Source organism: Myxine glutinosa, chromosome 3 (assembly GCF_964187855.1).
Source record: "Myxine glutinosa chromosome 3, kmMyxGlut1.1, whole genome shotgun sequence".
NCBI classification, from domain to species: Eukaryota; Metazoa; Chordata; class Myxini; order Myxiniformes; family Myxinidae; genus Myxine; species Myxine glutinosa.
In genome coordinates, this window is record NC_136263.1 from 29601162 (window position 1) to 29627946 (window position 26785).

At 45.0% G+C, this 26785-nt stretch overlaps 1 protein-coding gene across 1 annotated transcript in view; it reads right to left on the minus strand.

Annotated features, from left to right (window-relative positions):
- Positions 1 to 26785, minus strand: part of LOC137423713 (uncharacterized) — a 268296-nt gene that overhangs the window by 40778 nt on the left and 200733 nt on the right. The window contains exons 8-9 of the mRNA XM_078773556.1: positions 2457 to 2499; positions 2234 to 2320 (exon numbers count right to left, since the gene is read on the minus strand). Coding sequence (XP_078629682.1) covers positions 2234 to 2320; positions 2457 to 2499 — 130 coding nt within the window. The remainder of the gene's footprint in view (positions 1 to 2233; positions 2321 to 2456; positions 2500 to 26785) is intronic.

The window sequence follows — 26785 nt, forward strand, 5'->3', positions numbered from 1 at the left end:
ATTGCATTAAATGGCTATGTCCACTCAGTTTTCGTGTTTGGTTTCACATACCATGTTTTGGATCAATGGGTTTCCCCAACCATTTCAGCATGCCATTGGGGTACTATAGCTCTGCCCTGTACTTTGAATCACATCTCCACATCGATCCACGCAGGGCTCAACATAAACAGTCGCCTGATGGCTCGGGGCAAGTAAAGGTGGTGGGTGGTCAGGTAGGAAAACCTCCCCAATAGGTCAATTTCAATTTTACTGAAATAGATCCTTCAGTCTGCGTTGGTTTTTCAATACTCCAAATGATCATTTCTATGACTGGAAAGTGACCTCTCGTTTAACAATAACCACATGAATCATCTGAAAACTGAATTCAGTAACTACTCATGTTATGAGATCATGAAGATGAATCAAGGGAATTGCAGCTTCCTGGACCACCAATGGCATTGCACAATTCCAAGGACGGACCAATGGTAATGCAAGATCAGATTCCTTCATGTTAATTAACTCCAAGACGCCGTTTCACTGGCCCTAACCCATATTGGAGGATGGGAAAAATGATTCAAACTTCTTCAACTAATCAGACAAAATGGTTTCATTTTGGGATCGAGTCATTAAAAATAAATAAATGGATAAAAGAGGGAGAATGGTAGAACATAAGGCTCAGCTACACAAAAAAAAAACAACCCCAAAACCCACGAGCTAAATTCTGAAAAGGGAAGAACTGGATAATTCAAACTATTGCGGCTGAAAGAATTCCTTTGTGTGAAAAATGAGCTAGATGAGGAAATGCAACGGCACATACACATGCGAGGAGCAAAAGTAGGTGCACGACAGTTGAGGGCCCTACTAAACTGCATGTATTTCATTCAAACAAATGAATTACTTCTCATACTTGCTCGAGCGGCCTTCTACACTCGACTGCAATGGATTTAATCTTGAAGAAATAGTGATGGAGGTGGTGGAAGAGCTAAAACATAGCAGGAAGTGGAGAAACTGAGTAAAAAGCTGGTATGAAAAATTTACTACAACTACCACTGTGTTCAAAAATTATCCGACCTTTATTTTTCGTGCGTAAAAAAAAAGAAGCTAGGGAGGCGTTGATTGGTGCACGTATGAAGGCGATCCTAATGCACACGCGTGAATTTTTTCCCACCTGCAGTAGCTGTCATTCGACGGCAGACCGCCGATGAGTGAGGACATGTAAGTGAGCGCCGTCGGATTTTCGTTTTTGACAAAATGACGGAAAAACTTGAACAACGCTACTGCATCAAATTTTGTGTAAAGCTTGGCGATTCCCAAGTGGAAACGATCCGCAAGATTCAACACCGTTCATTCCATTATGAAGGAGGATTTGGGCTTCAGGAGAATCTCAGCGAAGTTCGTACCAAAGCTGCTAACGATTGAGCAGAAGCAACTCCGTTTGGAGATCGCACAGGACATGCTGGAGACTGTGAACAGCGATCCCAGCTTCCTCAACACAATGATCACTGGCGATGAGTCCTGGGTTTATGGGTACGACCCAGAAACCAAGTTGCAGTTTTGATGCAAGTTTGATGAAACACAAAATTTGATGCAGTAGCGTTGTTCAAGTTTTTCCGTCATTTTGTCAAAAACGAAAATCCGACGGCGCTCACTTACATGTCCTCACTCATCGGCGGTCTGCCGTCGAATGACAGCTTCTGCAGGTGGGAAAAAATTCACGCGTGCGCATTAGGATCGCCTACATACGTGCACCAATCAACGCCTCCCTAGCTTCTTTTTTTTTACGCACGAAAAATAAAGGTCGGATAATTTTTGAACACTATGTATAGACTTGTTTCGGATTCAATCGGCAAAACGGCTTTTTACGTGGTGAGAATATACTTCAGGCCATTAGGAATCCAGCATGGAGGAGCAAATTTCCTCGCATGCCTGGGCAAGTGAAAGAGGCTAGCGTCAAGCCCTTTGGGATATTCCTGAGTCTGGGACAACACACTGCCTAGGGATTGGTAATGGTACATCACTGTTATTAAAGCTGAAATAAATTCTCAAAACAAAGTGAAACATACAATTTACATTGATATCAATATGACAAAACTCGTTTAAAATCAATATTGTTAATACAAATATCCTGTAAAATGCACATGTTCCACTTAATGGGAGTCACGCGGAGTTTTTCTGTTCAGCATAACACGAGTCACGCTAATATGATAGGGATGTATTCACATGAGTATATCAATAACATGATAATTGTACATACCAGTAGCTGGCTTCCAACTTCCACTTCTGTAGATTTCAAGTCACGGAGTTGGGTTCGTTTTGACCCCAATACTTCTCCATCTAAATCCTACAAAGAGGCGTTTAATGACGAAGTGATATTTACTCAAAACGATTTCTTTCACTCCAGCGGATACATTTTTATTTATCAGTTATGAAGTATTAAATTTTGATTTCAATAACAAGACAATTTTTTTTTAAATTACCTGGGAATTCTTCCTCTTTACTTCTTCTGACTTGAAAATCTCACTTAAGGAAATGAGATGCAAATGCACAAGTGAAAATTTAAGAAAGCAGTGAAAAAAAAAGTATCATGCAACTGCTAGTTATGTAAAAAAAAACAAGCTAAGCCAGATAAACATGAACCATTTATATTTTAAATTTTTTGTAATGAAAATATTTCAATTCTAATTAAAAAAATTACACATTTAAACAACAGAACGTTTCGTCAATTCTCCTTGCGTTTCTCACTTTTGCCTTTTTTTTTTCTTTCTACATTTATACAATGACATCACTAGTCCAATACAAAGTGGTGCTTAAAAAGTGCAGCACGGGTTGAACAGTCCCTCGGTATTGGTCAATTAGTGAGCATGGCTGAAGGGATGAATTTAGCAGAAATGAGTCAGCACGTACTAAACTAAATTTACAAAATTAATCATGAGGCCAATAATGACCCCCACCCAATTAATCATGAGGCCAATAACCGCCAATAATGAAAAGAGGTCAGGTTCTCACACGGAGGTTTAATGAGGTAACACCACTCAGTCCAAGGCCCAGCTGCCAAGAGACCAGACGCATGCGCAAAAGCCGATGCGAAGGGAAAAGCAATCACAAACACAACAGCAATGATGCACTGGGTCAATCATCAATATTATCGATCGGTATTCATCATTCATTCTACCCTGTTCGAAGCAAGGGCATGTCCACCGATCTTCATGCATCATCCATTCTACCTATCAAGATGTCAAGGCATTCATTCATTCATGGCAGCTTTCAAACTCTCCGTCTGCCGGTCCACAGACGAGTTTGGGAACCGGCAAGCTGGGAGGCGATTCGGCATGGACGACTCCGTCAACCAGTGCTGGAGAACAAGCAAGACAACGATAGTGAAGATGCCAAGGAAGAAGAAGGCGCTGAGGGGAAAGTGGGCATAGTGGCCCCAGCTCGAGGACCGTCTCGTCGCTTGGGACTGGGAGAAGAGAGCAGAGGATTAAGCCATCTCAACACTTGCTCTCAGGCTGAAGGCGAGGAGCTTAGCTAAGGAGGATGACATTGGGGACTTCACTGCCAGCCCGTCGTGGGCCTACAGGTTCATGGCACGCCACGATATGTCGGTTATACGCCGCACACACATCTCCCAACATCTATCCGATGACACGACCGATACGAATGATACGACTATGCGCCTCCAGTCCTCGATCAGCAAGCTTCGCCAGGAGCATGACTATCCCCTCCCTCAGCAGGATTGAGGACACCAACCAGATCCCCCTAACCTTGGACATACTGAGAATGACCACCATCACAGTGAAGGGGGAGCACACTGTGACCATCAACACTACTGGTCACGAGAAGAACGGATTCACCATCATACTCGCCCGCACCGCAGACGGGGGCAAGCTTCCCCCGAATGTCGTGTTCAAGAAGAAGACACTGCCCAAAGCAAAGTTTCCAGCCAGTGTCATTGTTGGTGCGGAGCAAAAGGGGTGGATGGATGAGGGACTGGGTGAGCATTATCTGGAGTAATAGGCCAGATGGCTGTCTCCTGACGATGGAGCATGCTATAGGTCCTGGATGCATTCAGTTGTCACAAGATCAGTGTTGCGCTGGTTGCGCAAAAGCAACACAAAAGCGCTGCTTCATCAGACAAACACTGATCTCATCATAATCTCAGGCAAGACAGCATCACTTCTGCAGCCCCTCAATGTATCCATCAACAAGGTGTTCAAGGATGGGCTACGTCACTGCTGGTCTGACAGGATAATGAATGGGGAGGTGACCTACACCAAGAGCGGGAGGATGACAAAGGCCGACCTTCAGATGATCTGCAGCTGGATTGGCAAGGTGTAGGAGGAGATGCAGTCAGACATCAAGCGAGCATTGCTGACATGCTGCATCTCCAACAATATGGACCGCACAGAGGACATCATCTGGGAGGAGACTGCAAGTGATGGTGACAGCGACGTGGACAATGACGGGGACTTGCTCTATCCTGTTTCGGAAGAGGAGTTACGTGCCGTCTGACGAGGAAAGCAGTGATAAGGACTTCCCTGGTTTTAGCTGAAAAGCTTCATCAAATCCAAACTGCCATTTTCAGGGCTCAAATCCACAAGAAATGTGTATGATACCGGCATGAATTCTTTTTCTTCCCTTTTTCTGGTAACATTAAAAAAAATCTGGATCTTTATCCGGACCTAATTGGCTTGTTTTGTCACCGAGCTAACTCATTCACAAAGTTTTGTAATTCACATTCACAAAGGTTATTACAAAACTAAGTTTTGTAACAATCCGTCCACAACGTTTTGATATATCGTGCTACATATAATTTTTGGCCATCTCTCTCGATGGTGAAGAATCACGTTAGAAATTATAGTATCCCAATCCAATCTTCACCAAAATCTGATAAGTGTCCTTGTCACGCATCCAACCTGTCCAGGTTTCATCCAAATCCGTCCATAACCTTTTCCAGATATCTTGCTCACAAACAGACAACATGCAAACAGGGTCTAAAACACAACTACCGTACACTTTTGGTGGTGGAGGTAACAATTCTCAAACCACCAAACTAACCAAAATAGTGTTGTCAGGGGAACCGCTAATGCAGACTGTCTGAGCCTGATGTCTAGTACCTCGACGAATGGACAAACGATCTCTACAAGTCACTGAGTGGACAGCACTTTCATTCCTATCCACACTCTAATAATGGGAGACTTTTACAATTTATTATCTCCCAAAGCCGTTAAATGTGGCCAAACGGGGCAGACTTTGCGCGTGCAGGAAAGCGAAAGGTGGGAAGCTTCTTATTACCTCCGCCACCAAAGGTGGATGGAGGTTATGTTTTCACCCCTGTCTGTCCGTTTGTGAACAAAATTTCTCAATAAGCTGTGGACGGATTCGGACGAAATTTGGCAGAGATGTAGTGTATGTGACGGGGACGAAATGATTAGATTTTGGTGAAGATCCGGATTCGCATCCGGCTACTAGAATGTTTTGAGAGATTCTTCACCATTGGGAGATAGGGCCAAAAACGATACATAGCAGGATATTTCAAAAAGTTATGGATGGATTTGGACAAAACTTGGTGGACCGGTTGGGTGTCTGACAAGGACGATTCGATTTTGGTGAAGATTTGAATATGGATTTGGATATGAGGATTATTTAATATTTAAGTGATTCTTCACCATTGCAAGATAGGGCCAAAAACGATACATAGCAGGATATCTCAAAAAGTTGTGGATGGATTTGGACGAAACTTGTTGGACAGGTTGTGTGTGTGACAAGGAAGAATCGATTCAATTTTGGTGAAGATCCGGATCCGGATCCAGATGGTAGAATTTTTTGAAGTGATTCTTCACCATTGAGTGATGTGGCCAAACAGTTGGGGGTTTGCTCTCGACCGAGCACCATTCTCGTTATAAATACGTTTATTTGTAAGAAATGGGACACGGGGAGCTGAGACAACAAAACTCGGAGCAGATCTGATGGATAGACAACAGAAAAGGGATGGGACGGTACAAACAATGTACAAATTCCCCTGTTATTTGCCAATTTACCGACTCACACGAACAATCGGGACAGGCGACGACTCAAACAAATGCACAGCAAATAAACAGGCTTCAGACATTTCTGTGCAGCTCCAATATAGCAAGGATGGTCCCGTCGAGTCCTCTGGCAGCGATTGGTGAGTTGTACTGGGCATCTCTCTAAGCCGGAGAGCAGAGTGTGAGGCAGAGAGTTTAACTGCGAGAGCATTTAGGGCCAAGGCAAGCGAGAAGTGAGATGTGCATGCGTGGACGTGGCCGTGATGTCCTCAGGCCCACCTCATGTCCTTCAACTGGCCTCACCTGCCTGCAAACAGAGATTTTAAACAAGACGTCCTCACTCCACACTGTTCTATAATGGACACTCATTTCCTCCTCTGTGAACATATTACATACCACTTACCTGTCGTGTCCCAAGTACAGGTGGATATCTAAACTACGTAATATACATACAACGAACCATACTCTTCACAGAGCATCCGTGCCACCGAAGCAGCTTCATGAGCAAGGGATATGATGGTTGGTTCGCCATTGCCTTCCTGGCAGTAGAGTGGGCAAGTATTTGGAATTTATTATTGGTGCGAGCGATAGCTCACCTACTCTTCACGAACGACACCATAGACTAGACTATAGGTTCTCAAAGTGGTCCCTACCACCCCCCCAGTGGGCGCTGGGAACTTTCAGGGGGGCGCTCAAGAGTCCACGGGTGGTAGGGGGGTAGGAGGGTGCTGGCAATGATTTGGGGGGCACTGGCGATTTAGAGGAGCAGCAGCGATTTGGAGCGCTCATTGAGCTTCCTGCAGTCTGAACAGGTTACCCGGCGACATTCAGCAAATTGGCCATCCAATCAACGACCACATTCTTTCCCCCTTCGCATGGTTTTTATGATCACATATTTGCTGATGTCGTGTAGGTATTAGGTTTGACCTGTTTCCACGCCCTCTTCTCAAAAGTGGTCGAGTTTCTGTTGGAAATTGATACGGAGCTATCAGAGAAAGTGAATGCGATTGAGCATGATGTGGCTTACCTCACGGACATATTCAGTATACTGAATGATGTCAACAAACAACTCCAGGGTGACAATATGACGCTGATTAAAGCAAAGAAAGTGATCGGTGCGTTCGTAACCAAGGCAACTCTGCACAGTAGTCCTTGAGCCAACCGGCCATTTTTTGAAGTGAATGCTCCGGGGGGGGGGGGGGGGGGGGAGTAATTCTCATTATGATTTTCCATTAGACCAATGTCTCAAGTGTCAGAAAAGGTGTGATGGACATCTGAGAACGGTAGCTTAGTGCCCGGATGGACGCCATCTTTGAAACCGCCCAGCTCGAAAATGCCCATTTGGTGGGGTACATTGTTGCACGTGTATCTGGACTTCTATACTAGCTATCGATGTGCGGTTGACGACTAAATATACGTCCGATGTGTACCGTCTAAATAAAAAATAATATGAAGCATTTTGTTTTAGATTAATTATTATAAAAATCGATTTATCGAAAAAAAATCATATATTTTTCAATATTTTATTATTAGACTTGTACTTTTTTTAGTGAAACAACACTGGTATGATTTTCCAAATTATGCATTGTGCTACACCGTTTATCTGTCTATAAAAATAACTCAAAAACTAAAACATATCATCCACCACGAGTGTACACAAAAAATATATGAAAAGGCATGCACTTTCCACAAACCGAAACTATGTCAGTTGGAATTTCCCGCCGATAATCAACCCACAGAACCCAGTGCCGAAAGTGACGTCAGTCTATTCTATATCTATATTCTATATTCTATATCTCAGTCTGAGATTTGTTGCGGTGACCTGATTAATTTCTGAGGGGGGGGGGGGGGGGTGGGTGGCTTAAGAACTAAAAGTGAACATGTTAGATGGCGCCACATACAACTCTATTATAGAGTTGTATTGTGGCGCCATCTAACATGTTCACTGACTTGGATGAGTATGTCTATGTAAGCTGGCGAGCTTTTCGGATATCGGAGTAATCTAACGTCAGTCTTTTTGTTCTTTCAGCTGAGATGGCCGGTGTCGAGGCGAAACGGGCGAAGATTGAACCTGAGTCCGGAACGTGCATCCTGTGCAGCAAGAAGTCGCCACTCTCTGAACTAAGCAAGGCAGCGGGCAACAGTTCTTGGAAGACATTGTGTGACGCAGCCGCAGTTAGAAACTTTTATCCAATTCTAAAGCTAGTCCAAGAAGGCGCAGTTGAACTTCCTAATATTCCAATATTATACCATAGGGCTTGTAGATCAGACTTCACTCACAAAAACCACCTAGCTACTTTGACCAATGCAGCTAGAAGTTCTTCAGTCGATACTGGCGATGCGGTGTGACGGCGATCATCACGGGAAGAGACAGGATCAACTTCAACGGTCTACGATGATAAATGCATTTTTTGCCAGCGTGCTTCAAAATTCATAAAAGGCAGTCGTACCCGTGAAACAGTTGTCTTGGCTGTTGAACTTCGAGCAGATAAGACAATAAGAGATGCTGCGACAGCTCGCAATGATGAGAGTTTTGGCATTGACTACACGAGATATGGTTGCAGCTGAGGCTCACTACCACTTCTCCTGCTATAGAAACTACACACGGCCCCAAAAACCTCAAGTAGAAACTGACATTGAAGATAATATCGAGAAAAAAGAAATGATACGATGTATATTCAATTTCATTTGCACTGACTTGTTCTTGAACCCGAGGATTGTTCCAATAGTTGATGTTGCAACAGATATCCTGTCTTCAGATACATTTTCAGTTGATGTTCGTGACTCCATCAAGAAGAATCTGCAGCGCACATTACAAAGAGAGTTTGGAGAATCGCTCATCTTCTTCAATGTGAAACACCGTGTATACTTGATACCCGATAATCTGACAAAGCGAGAGATTGCTGCAGAGTGCGTAAACCTGAAAGCAGAAGTGAAAGCATTTGAACGAACGGACGGTGAAAGTAACATTGTGCGTGCAGCTACTTCACTGCGACACCAGATCAAAGATGCTCATTACAATGAACGTTGGCCGCCTCAGCCAGCAGAACTCACTTCAGATTACGTGAAGATACCAGATTCTCTTCGTGTATTTCTGCATACTTTGATTTGCGGGAGTGGGGGTAGCTCTGCGCGTGCCGACACACTGGTATGGTCGATGGCTCAAGATATCATCAATGCTGTACACCGGGGTACCATCAGAACATCGAAGCATGTCCTACTTCCGTGGGTCATGAAAACGCTCACCGGTAATACAGAGGTCATCAGAATATTGAATCGACTCGGGCACGGATGTTCGTACACAGTTCTGGAAGAAATCGAGACAGCGCTATGCATAGACAAATTAGCAAGTGTGGAGAAAGATACAGTACCACTTCCGTCACATGTGCACCCTTCGGTCCCGACTGTATTAGCATTCGATAACATCGACAGGCTAGAGGAATCGCTGAGTGGTGGCGGAACATCGCATCGCGTCAACGGTATCATCGTCCAACCGAAGTCGCAGTCGTGTTTGCCGCCCCAACCTCCATCGGCAGTATCCAAAGCAGATAAGAAGCGATCTATCCCGTCATCCAGCGATTTAGTTCCAATATACAGCGGTGGGAAACGAGAGGGCCCACCTGCAATCAAGCCTGCAGATCTTTCTGACACTCTTGCAGGCGCAACATCCCTTGCGCAGCGCCGAAATCACGTATGGATTATGACTCGCATGCTGGAACCATGCGACCAGACAATCAGTTCGTGGACTGGTTTCAACATCATGACTAGAGATCGTGTTCAGGTGACGGAAGATGTAGTTGGCTACCTGCCGACTATAAACGCGCCTGCCACAGATATGGCAACAGTGCAAGAAATCCTCAGAGAAGCTCTGAACATCATGTCATCACTTCAGCTTGAGCGTATACCGGTGGTGCTAGACCAGGCACTATTTGCTAAGGCGACCGAAATAGCATGGAAAGATGTCGATCGATATGGAAGAATCGTGCTCATGATGGGGAACTTCCATACCATCTGTAACTTCATGTCGAGCATTGGGAAAATGTTTGGAGATGCAGGCCTTCGGGATGTAGCTGTTGAGTCAGGAGTAATCGCTGAAGGTTCCATCAACAGGGTTCTGGAAGGCAAGCAATACAACCGTGCTGTGCGACTCCACAAGTTGATGTACGAGGCACTAATGCGCATCATTTGGAAGGGCTTCCAGGTGTGGATAGAAAGCAATCATCCTGACAAGGAACCCCAGATTCGAAGCACTGACCTCAAAATTCGCAGCATCAAGGAGGATGTTTGCCACGAGACTCTCGCTGCTGCTCTCGATGATGATTCATGTGTACAGAGCTTTGACATGTTCGCGAAATACCTACATTTTCTGCAAACCAAACATGGAGACCTGGCTCGCTTCTGGATGATGTATATTGATATGGTAGAGACCCTGCTGGGGTTGATTCGTGCGGATAGAGAAGGCGACTGGATGCTTCACTTGGCTTGTGTCAGAAGAGTGATCCCTTGGTGTTTCGCAATGAACAAGGTGAACTATGCTAGATATCTACCAGTGTACTATGCACAGATGACGCAACTCCACGAAACATGCCCCGAGTTGTACAGGCATTTCAATCAAGGCTACTTCTCCGTACAGCTTAGACCAGGGAATCCATTTGCCAGAATCGCTGTTGATCAGACAACAGAAGAAACAGTAAACAAAGATACGCAAACAGCTGGAGGAACACGAGGTTTTAGTCTTCGACAAGGGGCTGTGTCACGATACTATCTAACTGCAGAAAATCGGGCTACTGCACTGAGGCAACTACGAGAAACTATCCTTGTGAATGGCAGCGACACATCTCACGCCAAGCACCCTGACTTGTCTACTTCTCGCATCAAACGTGATGAGTCTGGCGTCACAGCTATCTGTGATCTACTGGAAAATGACTGGACCAATCCATTCGCCGATGATCCGTCATGTCTTCTCAGTATATCTACCGGAGCGGCTGCGAGGGAGGACGTTTCTAATGACCTACTCAACACCCTGCAAAAGGGGGAAGCGGCGTATCAAAGCTTCCAGAAACGTCTTGAAGAGGGAACAGGCTTTCATGACACATTGAACAAGCTAAACTTGAAGACCTTTGGTAAGATCAAGCAGAAAGTTGTGAAGGGCACAAACAAGGAGATCGTCCTGAGAGCTGACAGACAACTGTTTGCCACCATGATACTCATCGCCAAGACAAGGAACCTCGACATGCAACTTGTCCTTTGTCACCCACTAGGGCCGCTACCATGGTCTTTGGCAAACGTTGATGGGTCAATGAAAAAAACGAACAAAGCTGCACTTGCGAAACACATGGAAGGTCTTGTGGAACCAGCCGAGAACGTTGACAAGCGAAGTGCAACAATAATTGATGCGATGGCTCTCATACAAAAGATGCATGGCGAGAACGACACGTTCGAAGAACTATCTGACCGCATCCTTGCTGCAGCGCTTCACGCTGGTCAAGGCAGTGAGCGCATCGATGTTGTCTTTGACACATACACAGAAGAATCCATCAAAGCAGCTGAGCGTGTGAACCGCGGTTCAAATGAAGGCATCAGTTTCAGCGAGATCAGACCCGCACACAAAATCATGAACTGGCGGCGTCTCCTTGCTTGCAGCCAGACAAAGGAGAAACTGGTTGTGTTTCTGGCGGAGTCGTGGAAACATGAAACAAATCGCGAAAAGCTAGGCAACAGAACACTGTATGTCACCTGTGGTGAAAAATGTCTGGTACTGACCCGGGATAGGTGGAAGTTGGTGCAAGCACTCGAATGTAGCCACGAGGAAGCAGACACGCGTATGTTTCTCCATGCAAAGCACGCCGCTACCCACTACAAGACGATCATCTTAGTGGCAGATGACACCGACGTTCTGATCATCAGTCTTCATCTCAGCAGAACCATCGATAGTCAGCTCTTCATCAGACGAGGAACAAAGGTTCGAGTCAGAATGATCGACGTTGGAAAGTTGGCTGCGGTATTGGGGTCTGGAGTTTGCAGTGCATTGCCAGGGCTTCATGCATGGAGCGGGTGTGACACTGTGAGTGCTCTGGCTAGCCAAGGAAAGATAAAGGCTTTGAAGCTTGTGCAAGCGAATGAGCTGTATCTTCAAGCATTCACAGATCTGGGATCTTCGTGGAATGTACCAACAGACGTCTTCAATAGCATTCAGGCCTTCACGTGTCAGCTGTACGCCAAGAACACGAAGATCGTCGGTGTTAATTCGCTCCGTTATCACATGTTCTGTGCAAAGAAGGGCCAGATCGAATCTGGACAATTGCCGCCTTGTGAAGACTCCTTGATGCAGCATACGCTTAGGGCCAACTATCAGGCGGCTATCTGGCGACGCAGCCTTGAAAACCTACCAGACGTCCCAACACCATCAGCAGGACATGGTTGGGAACTCGATGATGGCGGTTCGCTCACAATCCGATGGATGGCGGGTCTACCAGCTCCAGATGTCGTCTTGAATCTCATCTCATGCACATGCAGAAGGACGTGTCAACCGTCAGATTGCTCCTGCATACTGAATGGGTTGAAGTGCACTGTTGTGTGTAAGCTGCAGGGATGCTCCAACATGGTGCAGGATGATGCTATCGTGGCTCAGGATGCCAATGACTCTGATGGCGACTCTGATGATTAACTTTGTGTGCACTGTATATTGTATAGCATATGTTGTTCTCTATTATAATGCAGGCCAAATTGCCTGAAAATCTTTATAGACAGATAAACGGTTTAGCAAAATGTATAATTTGGAAGATCATACCGGTGTTATTTGACTAAAACATGACATGTTCAATGATACCTCCGCTTGCTTATTAGGAATATACATCGTATGGTGTTAAAATCAGCTCCATACGTCTTTCCAAACTCTAGTAATGAATAATTAATATAATTGGCGGCCATTTTGAAATCCAAGATGGCCACCAAAGTGCAGATTTCCTATGTAACAATTTCCGCCTGCTTATTAGATATCGTATGGTGTTAAAATCCTCTCCGTACGACATTCCTAACTTGCGTTATCGTCAGAATAGATAATGCCAGCGGCGGCCTAAGTCATTTTATGCCTCTTTACATTTATTTGTTGTAAACTCGTGGTGGATGATATGTTTTAGTTTTTGAGTTATTTTTATAGACAGATAAACGGTGTAGCACAATGCATAATTTGGAAAATCATACCAGTGTTGTTTCACTAAAAAAAGTACAAGTCTAATAATAAAATATTGAAAAATATATGATTTTTTTTCGATAATTGATTTTTATAATAATTAATCTAAAACAAAATGCTTCATATTATTTTTTATTTAGACGGTACACATCGGACGTATATTTAGTCGTCAACCGCACATCGATAGCTAGTATAGAAGTCCAGATACACGTGCAACAATGTACCCCACCAAATGGGCATTTTCGAGCTGGGTGGTTTCAAAGATGGCGTCCATCCGGGCACTAAGCTACCGTTCTCAGATGTCCATCACACCTTTTCTGACACTTGAGACATTGGTCTAATGGAAAATCATAATGAGAATTACTCCCCCCGCCGGAGCATTACTTTTGGTCTGGCTCAAGGACTACAGGGAAACCCTCGGCCGCAGAGATATGTACCACTTTCCCCAGTTGGCAAAGGAAACTGCTGTTTCTGATGAAGAGCTGCTCGTTTATTGCAATCACCTTGAGAAGATTCGTGGATATATGGAGCAGCGTTTCAGAGACATGCTAGAACTGTCGGTGCCAGCATGGGTGATCAACCCATTCAAATGTGACATTCAAGATGTGAAGCGCGAATTACAGGACGAAATTATCAACCTCCACAATGATGATGAGGCGAAGGCAAGATTCTCGCAGCATGAATACGGCAAATTCTGGATTCTGGAGCGGGGCGAATCCCCGCAATGTGGACAGAGGCAGAACTGCTGCTGATGGCGTTCCCCACATCATGCCTTGTTGAAAGAGGGTTCAGTGATGGTGCTGCTGACCAAGTATCGAAACCGCCTTGACATTACCAAGAGGGGCGATCTGCATCTCCACCTCACTGAGATGGAGCCAGACGTTCGTAATCTCGCAGCGAGTACCCAGGCCCACCCTTCACACTAACGGTATTTGGGCCTGTGATAACATATTCCCAGTTTGCCTCACCTGGACCTGTTCTGCTGAAACATTGTAGGTCGTGCAAAATAAAATAAAAAGTAAAGTAAAATAAAGTAAAATATTATTCAGAAAATATTTGGCTTGTTATTTTTGCTTCCTATCTACATAAATTCTGGGTGTCCGACCACGAACGATAGGACAAGGGGGGGCATTGGACCGGTCCAAGAGGGCGGTAGTCCAAAAAAGTTTGAGAACCACTGGACTCGACGGATTTCTGAGAAATGTGAATGTTAGGTGCATTTTTGGGTAAAAGTTGAGAACCTCACTTTTTAACATAATTAGGGTATGCTGAATTCGATTGACCTGGTTCCCAAGCCGAATTTTGAGTTTTTGACCTTCTAATCAGCATAAACAAAATGGCTGCCAAATTGCCATTTTTGGAAAATTTCTTTGAACAAACATTTATATATCATGTATATATATGTATATACATATATATATATATATATATATATATATACATATATATATATATATATATATATATACATATATATATATATATATATATATATATATATACATATATATATATATACATATATACATACACATATATACATACATATATATATATATATACATACATATATATATATATATATACATACATATATATATACATACATACATACATACATATATACATACATACATATATACATACATACATACATATATACATACATACATACATATATATACATACATATATACATACATATATATACATACATATATATACATACATACATACATACATACATACATATATATATATACATACATACATACATACATACATACATACATATATACACATATATATATATATATATATATATATATATATATATATATATATATATATATATATATATATATATATATATATATGTACAGTGGAACCTTGACTTACGAGTGCCCCAACTTACGAGTTTTTCGAGATACGAGCCGTCGCTCGGGCGGTTTATTGCTTTGAGATGCGAGCCGAGATCTGAGTTACGAGCTTTCGCCACCCGGTCACGTGGTTATCTTGCCGTGGTTATCTTGCCGTGCAAGTACAGTATCTGCCGTATATCGCTGCATTTTTGTTTTCGCATGTTGGTTATTTTGAGTTTACGCCACCAGGTGGGTTCTGGTCACGTGGTTATCTTGCGGTGCAAGTACAGTATCTCTGACGTATATCGCTGCATTTTTGTTTTCGCATTTTGGTTATTTTGAGTTTACGCCACCAGGTGGGTTCCGGTCACGTGGTTATCTTGCCGTGCAAGTACAGTATCTCTGACGTATATCGCTGCATTTTTGTTTTCGCATTTTGGTTATTTTGGAAAATTTCTTAGTTTTAACCATGGGGCCTAAGAAAGTGAGTGCCAAGTGCAGTGCTGAGAAGAAGAAGAGGATGATGAGCTTGGCTATAAAACATGCAATCGTCGAACAACATGAGCGAGGTGTGCGTGTTGTCGACTTGGCGAGGCAGTACGATCGTAGTACTTCTACGATATGTACGATTTTGAAGCAGAAGGAGTCGATAAAGGCTATAACGCCAGCCAAGGGCGTTACGTTTATTTCAAAGCTCCGGACCTCTATCCATGAAGAGATGGAGAAGTTGTTGTTTGTGTGGTTGACGGAGAAGCAGCTCGCAGGAGATACCGTGACCGAGAGCATCATGTGTGAGAAGGCACGAGACATTTACGGGGATTTGGTGCAGCAGACGGCGGGAACATCAACGGACGAGGCATCGGAAGAGTCATTCAAAGGCAGTCGGGGATGGTTTGATAATTTTAAGAAGAGGACCGGCACTCACTCCGTCGTCAGGCATGGTGAGGCAGCAAGCTCGGATGTGAAGGCAGCTGAAGATTTTATTATAACTTTTGCCAAACTGATAGAAGCTGAAGGATACATCCCCCAGCAAATCTTCAACTGTGACGAGACAGGGCTCTTCTGGAAAAAGATGCCGAGGAGGACGTATATAACGGCAGAGGAGAAGAGCATGCCAGGCCACAAACCCATGAAGGATAGGTTAACCCTTGCACTGTGCGCGAATGCGAGTGGTGACTGCAAGATTAAGCCGCTACTCGTATATCACTCTGATAACCCCAGAGCCTTTAAGTCTCATAGGATACTTAAAGAAAAACTGCAGGTTATGTGGAGAGCAAACGCAAAGGCGTGGGTCACCAGGCAGTTCTTTGTGGAGTGGGTAAACCTGGTCATTGGTCCTGCCATCAAGAAGTACCTTTTGGAAAATAACCTACCCCTGCAAGCCGTTCTCGTCCTTGACAATGCTCCCGCACACCCACCAAACCTCGAAGACGACACCCTTGAAGAATTTAAGTTCATTAAGGTCCTCTACCTTCCAGCCAACACCACCCCTATCCTGCAGCCCATGGACCAGCAGGTGATTTCAAATTTCAAAAAGCTCTTCACCAAGCACCTGTTCCGGCGCTGCTTTGAGGTTACGGAGAGCACAAACCTCACCCTTCGAGAGTTCTGGAAGGATCACTACAATATCGTGACCTGCCTCAGAATTATCGACATGGCCTGGCAGGGTGTTACAAGGAGCACCTTAAACTCTGCATGGAAGAAGCTGTGGCCTGAGGTTGTGTCCGAAAGGGACTTTGATGGATTCGAACCTGAAGTGTCAGTGGTGGAGGAGATTGTGTCCCTCGGAAAGTCCATGGGCCTGCAAGTGGATGAAGAAGACGTTAACGACCTCGTCGAGAAGCACAACGAGGAACTGACAACGGAGGAATTAAAGAAGCTACAGCAGCAGCAGAAGACGGAGGTTTTGCAGGAAATTAACGCGGAGGAGCCAGAGGCGGAGGTGGTTATCGCTACAAGTGAGATTAAGGAAATGTTGGGAATGTGGGAGAAAATTTCAGAGTTTATTGAAAAGAAACACCCTGAAAAAGTTGCAACAGGTCGTGCGTTGGCGCTGTGTAACGACACTTGCCTCACTCATTTTCGAAACATTTTGAAAGGGAGGAAGAAACAAACCTCCTTGGACAGGTTTTTCTTGAAACGCCCTGCAAGTGAAAGCGAGGAAAGTGTGGCGAAAAAGGCAAAAGTTATCCCCTCCACCAGCATCTTCGTCTGATCTTCAAGGTAAATACACTTAATAAAACCAGTTTATTTCTTTACATTGTCTTTTATTATGTACAGTATATACGAGGTCGTGCTTGTTTATACATTATTTGTTATTTATAAAGTACATTTTTCTTATTTAAAAACACGTAACAAAAAAAATTGGTGTGGTTTTTTGGGGGCTGGAACGGATTAATAGCATTTCAATGCATTTTAATGGGGAAATTTGATTTGAGAAACGAGCAATTTGAGTTACGAGCTCGGTCACAGAACGAATTAAACTCGTAAGTCAAGGTTCCACTGTATATATATATATATATATTGAATCTCATATATTTTATATATATATTGAATTGAATATACTATATACTATATACTATATATTGTATATACTATATATATATATGTTAGCCATTAGGGTTTAAACCCCATGACTCAATTCTGCATAACATCTGAAATTATATATCGTGCTTCTGAAAACTGATTTGAACTCAGCTGCAGGCAGAGGCGAGTGGACAAAATGTGGTTTCGAGGCTCGAGGTGCAGGGTGGATCCTTAGCCCAGTAAACAAGTCCTTGAATGTATGTGCCAGACAGTAGATAAAATGCTCGCGACCCACGTACAGGGAAAACATGTCGCCAAACGCCTTCTTCACAAAGGGAATAATTAATTATATATCTTTGTAGTTTCTAGTATGTCTCCTAAATCAAGGATGTAACCAACCTCGGGAGAAATATAGACATTACATATCCTTGATTGTTATTGTATTCAGCACGTGTATCCAATCATTCATCTACCATTTAGCCTAGTGTATGAGAATATTTTCTTCGGCCTGCGCTCGGGTCTGATATGTTTAGATAAAGAGCCAAAAGGGCTCAGCCTATCCCATGCTTACATCTGTTTGTCTAAGTTTGGCCTTCTTCAGGAAGGGACGAGGGAAGGTGGGTCTTTATGGCCCAGGGTTTGCTATGTCTTTAGCGCAGATTCTTGTCTGATATTTTGCTATAAATGAAATGCCTTTTTACTTATTTTTCAGCGAGTGCCTTGAGAAATTGCCCGCTGCGTGTTAGGCGGTGCATTCTCGAGCCTTGCTCCACACTGTGTGTTTGTAATCGATCCCATTAAACATTGTTGCTCTGATTCTTCTTCTTCTTCCTTCCCTTGAGGTCTTCGACCGACAATTTTGGTGTCAGGAGTGGGATCATCCAAGTGTGCAGACGAGGTGGACCCTCACGTTCCAGGTCGGGAAGGAGGCCTGCCGGCACCTAATTTGGGTAAGCAATTTTTGCACATCGAAATTGAAGCCTCCTGCCTTACTTTGGACGTGTGGACCTCTGTCGGCTGTACTACCTGGCTTGCATTCCGAACCATATTTAGTTTAAACCAGAGCAGCAGTGGGTAATGAATCGATTATACAGGGCGCCCGAGATAAGGAGGAATATCCCTCAGGTAAGCTTCCTGCGTGGGAAGCAGGTAGACCCATATGTGGGTGATAGATAATAGGTGTTAAGTTACTCCGGCGTGAGAACTGCGTTTAAGGTTAGGGATCGGGGGGCGACCCGATCTTAGGACTACCAGGAGGGACTAGCCCAAGAAAGGTAGGATGATGAGTATTTTAAGTTAAGCTACGCACTGGATGTGTTGGAGTGAGCACAGGTATGTTGTGTGCTGAGTGGAAGCGGTGCTGCATTGTCGAGCATGCTTCCAAGGAAGACTTTGGGATGCTAGAGTTGGAAGCGTTTTTGTTTTGTATCTCAAGGGAGATATTGGTTATTTCTTATATGTGGAAATAGAAACTGTTTATGTGATTTTTGGAGAATAAAGGGTCAGTCACATGGTATTTGTGTATAAGGGAATGAATGATCTGTCATTGCAGCGTGTATTTGTGTTTATTGTGTGAGTCATTGAAGTGTGTCATGGATTGACAAGGGGTTCCCCAAATTGCCTACAGGCGTTGGGCAATCCGGATGAGTAAAATTGGCAGGAAATAATGAGTATGTTATGGAGAGCATGTGTAGACAGGGCTTTAAAACAAGTGTTCAATTACATCCCCACATTAACGGCTCTCCAAATGTAGCAAGGGAGAATGGGAGTGAAAGTCAAAAATGATAGGCTGTCAACCGACTGGGTGTTTATTCAACGGCATGGCCGGGGCTTGTATTTGGCCGACTTGGGATGGCAGAATGCGTTGAATGAAGGCAAGAATGACATGTGATGCTGACATGAGTCCAATCGGAAGGATGGATGGTTATGGTTTCACCCGGTCTGTTTATCTGTCTGTCTGTCCCGACACAGAGCTCTTGGGGAGAGCCAGAATGGGTTGGGGTGACCAAGATGAATGTGGACAATATATTAATTGTTTGCCATTGTGAAAATTTGCCCTCGATTTGGGACGAAGACATATGGCATTTGCTGACCGGCTCAGGTCGGCTGGTTTCCTCAGCTCTGGAGGATCAGAGCGGGTGTATATTTCAAGCTGATACTCCTTTGACAAATGTTGATACTCCTATGTGATGCGGGGTATGTGTGTGGTGATGCAGTCTGGGGCCTCGGGATTTGCCCCTGCCTATTTGCCAGTCTGTCTGTCTGTCACATTTGACCCTCAGAAAAGGTTTTGTGAAAGGGGTTACACTTGATGGGCCAACTTATAGACAGGAACATGGAATTTGTACAGAATGCAGGCGATAACCCACCTGTGTCTATCTCTGTGTGTGTGTGTCCGTATTTGTCTGGCTTTCTGGCTGTCCATGGAGTCATGTCTCTGAACACTGATTTTGAGGGAGTTGCAGGCGTGATGGAGTTGCAGGTGCGGACCAAAGCGGTGTCCACGGTATCTACTAGAGGTCGAATGTCACTCCCTCAGTGTCTGCAGACTTGTCGTTCGGCAGTGTCGAAAGACAGGTTCGATTGTCGGTCTGTCTGCTTGATTTTCGGGTCTTACTCTGAGTATATGGCATATACTCTGAGTATATGGTCGTTTTCTGTTTTGTGCTTTAATGGTGGTTGATTTGACTTCCCTGAAAGGGGGACAATAAATATTTGGAGTTAGCTGTTGTCATCTCGGATGTTTGCAGTTGTAATGTGGAGCCAGTCTGTCTGTCCAACTGGGTGTGCCTGACTGCGTCTGCAGATATGGATCAAGGAGGAGCAGTGTCTGCAGGCGTCTGTTATGGTGTCGAATGTCATTCACTGTGTCTGCTGACGTGTCGTGTGACTATGGTGACTATGATGGTGTGTCCTGGCGGGAAGAATCGTGGCAGCCTACAGATTTGAATGGAATGGCCTCTGTGAGACCATCCTGTTAGTACGTTGGGGATTCGTCTGTCTGTCTGTCTCTGTGAATGGAAATTGAACTGGACTTCGACAGAAGGCAGGTGGGTGGTCACCTGCTGTGAATTGTGGTGGAACATTTGTGACGTCCCCTAATACGAGGGGACGAATTGGTTTGTAAATGTGTTGTGCAGGTACTTTCTCTGTAGGTAGCCAAATTCTACCTGGGATAAGTTCAGGTGGAGAGGGGAGTTGTCTCTGATGCCTTGCTCCACGGGGCAGGAATATTGTTGTCAAGTCTCATGTAACCTTGGTTAACGTATATCTACGGACAAGAGCTGCACTTTATTTTAGTAAGTGACTGGGAAAGTTTGTTTTAAAAGGTGCCAGCGGAGTTGTTTAGAGTTATGGAGGTCACAACTCGCTGGAACCTCTTTATTTATGTTTGGCTGACTTACATTGGCTAGTGTATGGGAAAAGGGGGACTGAAAATGCTTTGATTTTTTCGTGGATTGCCCATTGGGCATGTTTAGGATTTAATAGAGTGGTGGAGTTCTGTGAAATATGATGACGTTGTCTTATGGACACTTTGTGAGTGGCTAGACACGCGCCTGAAAGGGGAAATTGTATTCATAACTCATGTGGGTTGTGTCTGGAAAAAAGGTTTAAAAGGAAGTGTGAAGAAGGTCATGGAAAGTGCAAAGATGATTGGAGTGGAAAGTCGAATCAGATGGATTATTTGTCAATGACAGGTGACTGCAGGAATTGATGAGAAAGTGGAGGAAAAGGTTATAAAAGTTAATGGAAAAGACAGGAAATAAAGGAAAGTGGTTAGTTATGGACTGTTGTTTTATGATAAGAAGGTGATTGGGGGCTGGTGAAGATTGGATCACGGCTCTGCAGACGAGGTGAACAGAACTCCACCAGGTATGTGGGAATCACATCAATTAAATTATTGCTCAAAGGGAGGTGATAGAGCAAAATTAAGAAGATTGTCATGTGGACCGCAAGGCTAACCTCCGCTCTTGCAGGGAAATGGCTTTGGGAGGCTAGTTATTTTTCAGATAATTTTTCCAGTGGGTTTATACTGGTGTGAAATTCGCGTATCTAGGAAGGAAGGGGAAAAAAAATGTCCAGGTATTGATAGGATAACAGTGAAATTTTGAAGTGAAGTGAAGGATAACAGTGAAGTGTTAGTGTGTTCGTTGCGATTTTTGGGAATGGCAGGATACTGTCGTACATGGATAATTGACTATGCGTTACTAGCAAAACCTCTGTATGAGGCGACGAAAAACGACCAGCCACGGATGGTGAACTGGACGGACAATCGAATACGCTGCTACAAAGGACTCAAACGAGCCCTGATAACGGCCCCAACCTTGGGCCTTCCCGACTATAAAAAGGCCTTCACACTTTTCACCCATGCAGTAGGGGGATTCGCACAATCCGTGTTAACTCAGACTCATGGAGATAGGGAACGTCCGGTAGCCTATTTCAGCAAAAAGCTTGATGCGGTAGAACAAGGCTTTCCGCTGTGTTTACAAGCCGTGGCGGCTGCCCGATACGCAGTTGAGCGGACGGCCGACATAGTAATGGGACATGCTGTCCTTTTACAGGTACCGCATTGCGTCCATACACTACTACAACAGCGAAACACACAGCATTTCACAGCCACTCGACTGATGCAATACGAAACGGCATTAATTATGGCACCCAACGTGACGGTGATGCGGTGTACCGTTCTTAACCCAGCGACACTTTTGCCAACAAAGGAGGAGGGAATCCCGCACGTTTGTACGGACGTGGTGCAGTTAATATCAACAGTAAGGCCTGACTTACAGGACACTCCGCTACAGGAAGCCGATCATACCTATTACGTCGATGGTTCAGCCAAACGGGCTTGGGACGGATCCCTGTTATCTGGGTACGCAGTATGCTCGGATACGGAGACGGTCGAAAGCGGCCGCCTCCCGCCCACCTGGTCAGCACAACAAGCTGAACTGTACGCACTCACGAGAGCGTGCGAAGTAAGCGAGGAAAAGGCAGTGACAATTTATACAGACTCGGCATACGCACACGGAGTGGTCCACGACAAAGGGGCCATATGGAAAATGAGAGGGTTCCTCACTTCAGCGGGAGCACTCATCAAAAATGGGGACTTAGTGCGTAATCTGCTTCATAGTATTATGCTTCCACGTGAAATAGCTGTAGTTAAATGCCGAGGTCACCAGCGTACAGACGACGCTGTGGCCCGTGGAAACGCCCGAGCCGACGAAGCAGCAGCACAAGCGGCAAACCAACAGATTGGGTATAATATGCCAGTAATTACGCGCAAACAGGGCGCTAAAGCGACCGCCCAGACAGACGTTCCGACATCCGCACCTACAGAGTTCGATGTAATACAATTACAAGCCGCGGCCTCAAACGTAGAACATCAAGATCGGATTAAATTGGGAGCTCAGCGCCCCGCAGAAGGACAAATGTGGACGATTAATGACAAACCCGTGGCACCGCGAGCTTTATTGCCATGGTTGGCACGCATGGCGCATCAAAATGGCCATGTGTGCCATAGGGGGGTGATGAGGCAGGTCACTTCCACCTGGGCAGCACCAGGCCTTTCGACTGTGGTTACCATGGTCTGTCGCTCGTGCGCTATATGTCAACGGCATCGGCGCCAGTGGATATGGCAGCACTTGAATTACCTATCATGGATGACATGCTTTTAAAGTTTTGCATAGGTATCTCCCATGTGGCGCGCAGCATACATGAACGCGTTCGGGAGGCCCTGCCGGAGCCAGCAAGCAAGCCTATCCACACCTTCGAGGCAGGAGATTACGTGCTGGTGAAGCATTTCACCCGTAAGACTGCGCTCGAACCAAGGTGGACAGGGCCATACCAAGTTCTTCTGATCACACCAACAGCGGTGTTTTGAGATGGCAAGTCGTCCTGGGTACATGCCACACATTGTAAGTTGGCCATACCCACAAACACAGACACCTCAAACGCACCACCACAGATCGAGGATGCTGCACCACCGCCTGTTAGGGGTGGCAATCACACTTAGTTTAATATACCGCTTTGCCAGCACTGGGGACATGAGGGCATGGGCGAACACGGAGACATATGCATATGGCGACCAAACCGTTAAGGTCTACCGGCAGAGAGTTATCTGGGGTCAGAGGATAAATATACCCTGCTGCCATGTAAAGGAAGACGTATGGACACGGATAATGTGGAGGGCGTTGTACACAGACTCACATGGAAGGAAGACAGGTTTTGCTGCCCTCAGTCGTCTGAAGCAAGCGCCACGACAAGGCAGCGCACCAATAGTAAACATGGCCAGGCCAGGTTACAAATGGGGAAAGGACTCGAACAATTTAACCACGCATGTATTACTGAACAGCGGCACTACTCTGATACTACAATGTGAATTCATGACGTCACAGACCCCCTACGACTATAGGCCACCATGCATCTCATACATATTAATTCCGCACCGACGGATCGAAAGCAGGAAAAAGCCAAAGGAAAATACGTATTGGACAGTGACCCGTGCAATGGCGAAGGTACAGAACCGATCACGTTGTTGGATGTGCATGCATTTTCCTCACACCAGTACGACAGGGATAGAAATGGTAGTGCTGCCCCTGTCCCTACGAGATATGTGCTCAGGACCCTTGCGTACCCCATGTCTGACCACAACCTTGGAACTGATAGGCCCAAAATCCCCAGCAGTGTGTTCCCGGGAGTTTCGATATACCCCACCCATTAAGCAGGCTTTGTTAGACAAACCACCTGATCCAGTCTGGGTGACAGAGCAAAAGGGACGGGTGTGTCTTATAGGAAAGGGACACGTTCAGATGGGAACCTCGGAATGTACCCATACCCTGCCATCCGACACCAGAGGGAGAGAAAAGGGAGGCCCCCTTGTAATAACCATAGATGACCAAGCCCAGCATAACGTAACCAAGCTAACCATATCTTGGGGAACACCAAGCGCCACCCGCGTTGAGATCGGTAAATGCATGGCCTCGGCCCTTATCCCACCCCATGGAGTGATGTTTATTTGCGGAAATAAAGCATATCCATACTTACCCGACCAGTGGGGAGGGACTTGTTATCTGGGATCCATTTTTCCCAAGGTAAATTTGGTAGATCATTTTAACGAAACAGGGTACACCCCTACCCACGAGAGGAAGAAACGATTCTCTCTTTGGAACCCGGATGAAACAGTAAGACTGGACGGACGCTGGTGGCAAGTCCTATTAGGAGCATTTTTTTCCCCAAGCGGGAGTGACTATGAATGATTGGCGGATAGATAGTCTCGCATTAGTAATGGAACGAATTGGAAACGAAACTCGAATCGCAGAACTACAATTGGAAGACAAATTAGTGCATATGCGAACAATGGTGATGCAGAATCGAGTGGCTTTGGATATGTTGTTAGCAGAAAAGGGAGGAGTATGTGGGGTTATTGATGGAAAATGCTGCACATATATCCCAGATCACTCGGGAGGCATAGAGGCCTCAATCAGTCGGCTTAAGGCCGCGACCCAGGATCTCACGGATAGCCGAAAGGGAAGGGAAGAAGCCAATAATGTATGGTCCAGCATATCAGCCTGGTTCAGAGGATGGACAGGGGTCATTGTAAAATGGCTATTGACAGGCCTGGCCATAATCGTGGGAATCGTACTCACCGTAGTTATAATGAAATCCCTAATCATGATTTGTGTGAGAAAATGTTTCACAGGATGGACCCCATCCACCACCAACAACGGGATGTTACTTTCACTATATGGGAAGGATCCAAAGGCCATTGGTGAACCAGCCAACTCTATCGTCTCGGACCCCCACGATTGGGTTGATGGCCTCGACGTTTCGTGGCAAGAGGATGTGGCTTTGGGGATCTATGATTCCTGGCTTGAAATCGATGAACCTATTGATGCTTGGGATTCTGATAATGATTATGATTTTAGTTGGGATGATTATACCTGTGATTTAGAAAGTGTAGGTTCTTTTAAGAGCTATTGCTATTATGCCAGCAGTGAGGAGCGGATGGCAAACATGTATCCGGGATATCCGGGAGAACCACCCTCACCACCACTTACACCACCCGTAACAACCACTTTGGGATCGTCTCAGCTTAAAACACCCAACACTTTGAATACTGACGTTGACACAGACTATGTGGAGATGGAGATTTGTGATTATGAGGAGATGGATATTGGTGATGACGAATGTGCATCCTTTTCTTCCACAGAGCAATCATATGTACAAGGCTTGATGGCATTGGACGTCGATTGTTTGCCCTAATTCGCGAGGACCACGCCTGCATAAGGAGGGCCCTAAATCTGGCTGGCAACCGGGTCGCCCCTACGCCGCTGCGAGGGTGGATTCGGAATCCGGCCGGGCGGCAGCAATCTCTTAACCAGGCGCCGTCGTCGCGAATTATGGCTAACAATTCATGCGTTGAATGTTAGACGGCCAGTTAGGGCCGATATCTTTCTAGAGCATGCGTGACGCTGTGTCGCGCCTGGCATGTGACTAATTGGGATGCTGACCACTGGGGTATACGGTGTCTTTCCAAGGAGGTGTCTTGTCAAGACAAAGGGAGGAACTGTTAGCCATTAGGGTTTAAACCCCATGACTCAATTCTGCATAACATCTGAAATTATATATCGTGCTTCTGAAAACTGATTTGAACTCAGCTGCAGGCAGAGGCGAGTGGACAAAATGTGGTTTCGAGGCTCGAGGTGCAGGGTGGATCCTTAGCCCAGTAAACAAGTCCTTGAATGTATGTGCCAGACAGTAGATAAAATGCTCGCGACCCACGTACAGGGAAAACATGTCGCCAAACGCCTTCTTCACAAAGGGAATAATTAATTATATATCTTTGTAGTTTCTAGTATGTCTCCTAAATCAAGGATGTAACCAACCTCGGGAGAAATATAGACATTACATATCCTTGATTGTTATTGTATTCAGCACGTGTATCCAATCATTCATCTACCATTTAGCCTAGTGTATGAGAATATTTTCTTCGGCCTGCGCTCGGGTCTGATATGTTTAGATAAAGAGCCAAAAGGGCTCAGCCTATCCCATGCTTACATCTGTTTGTCTAAGTTTGGCCTTCTTCAGGAAGGGACGAGGGAAGGTGGGTCTTTATGGCCCAGGGTTTGCTATGTCTTTAGCGCAGATTCTTGTCTGATATTTTGCTATAAATGAAATGTCTTTTTACTTATTTTTCAGCG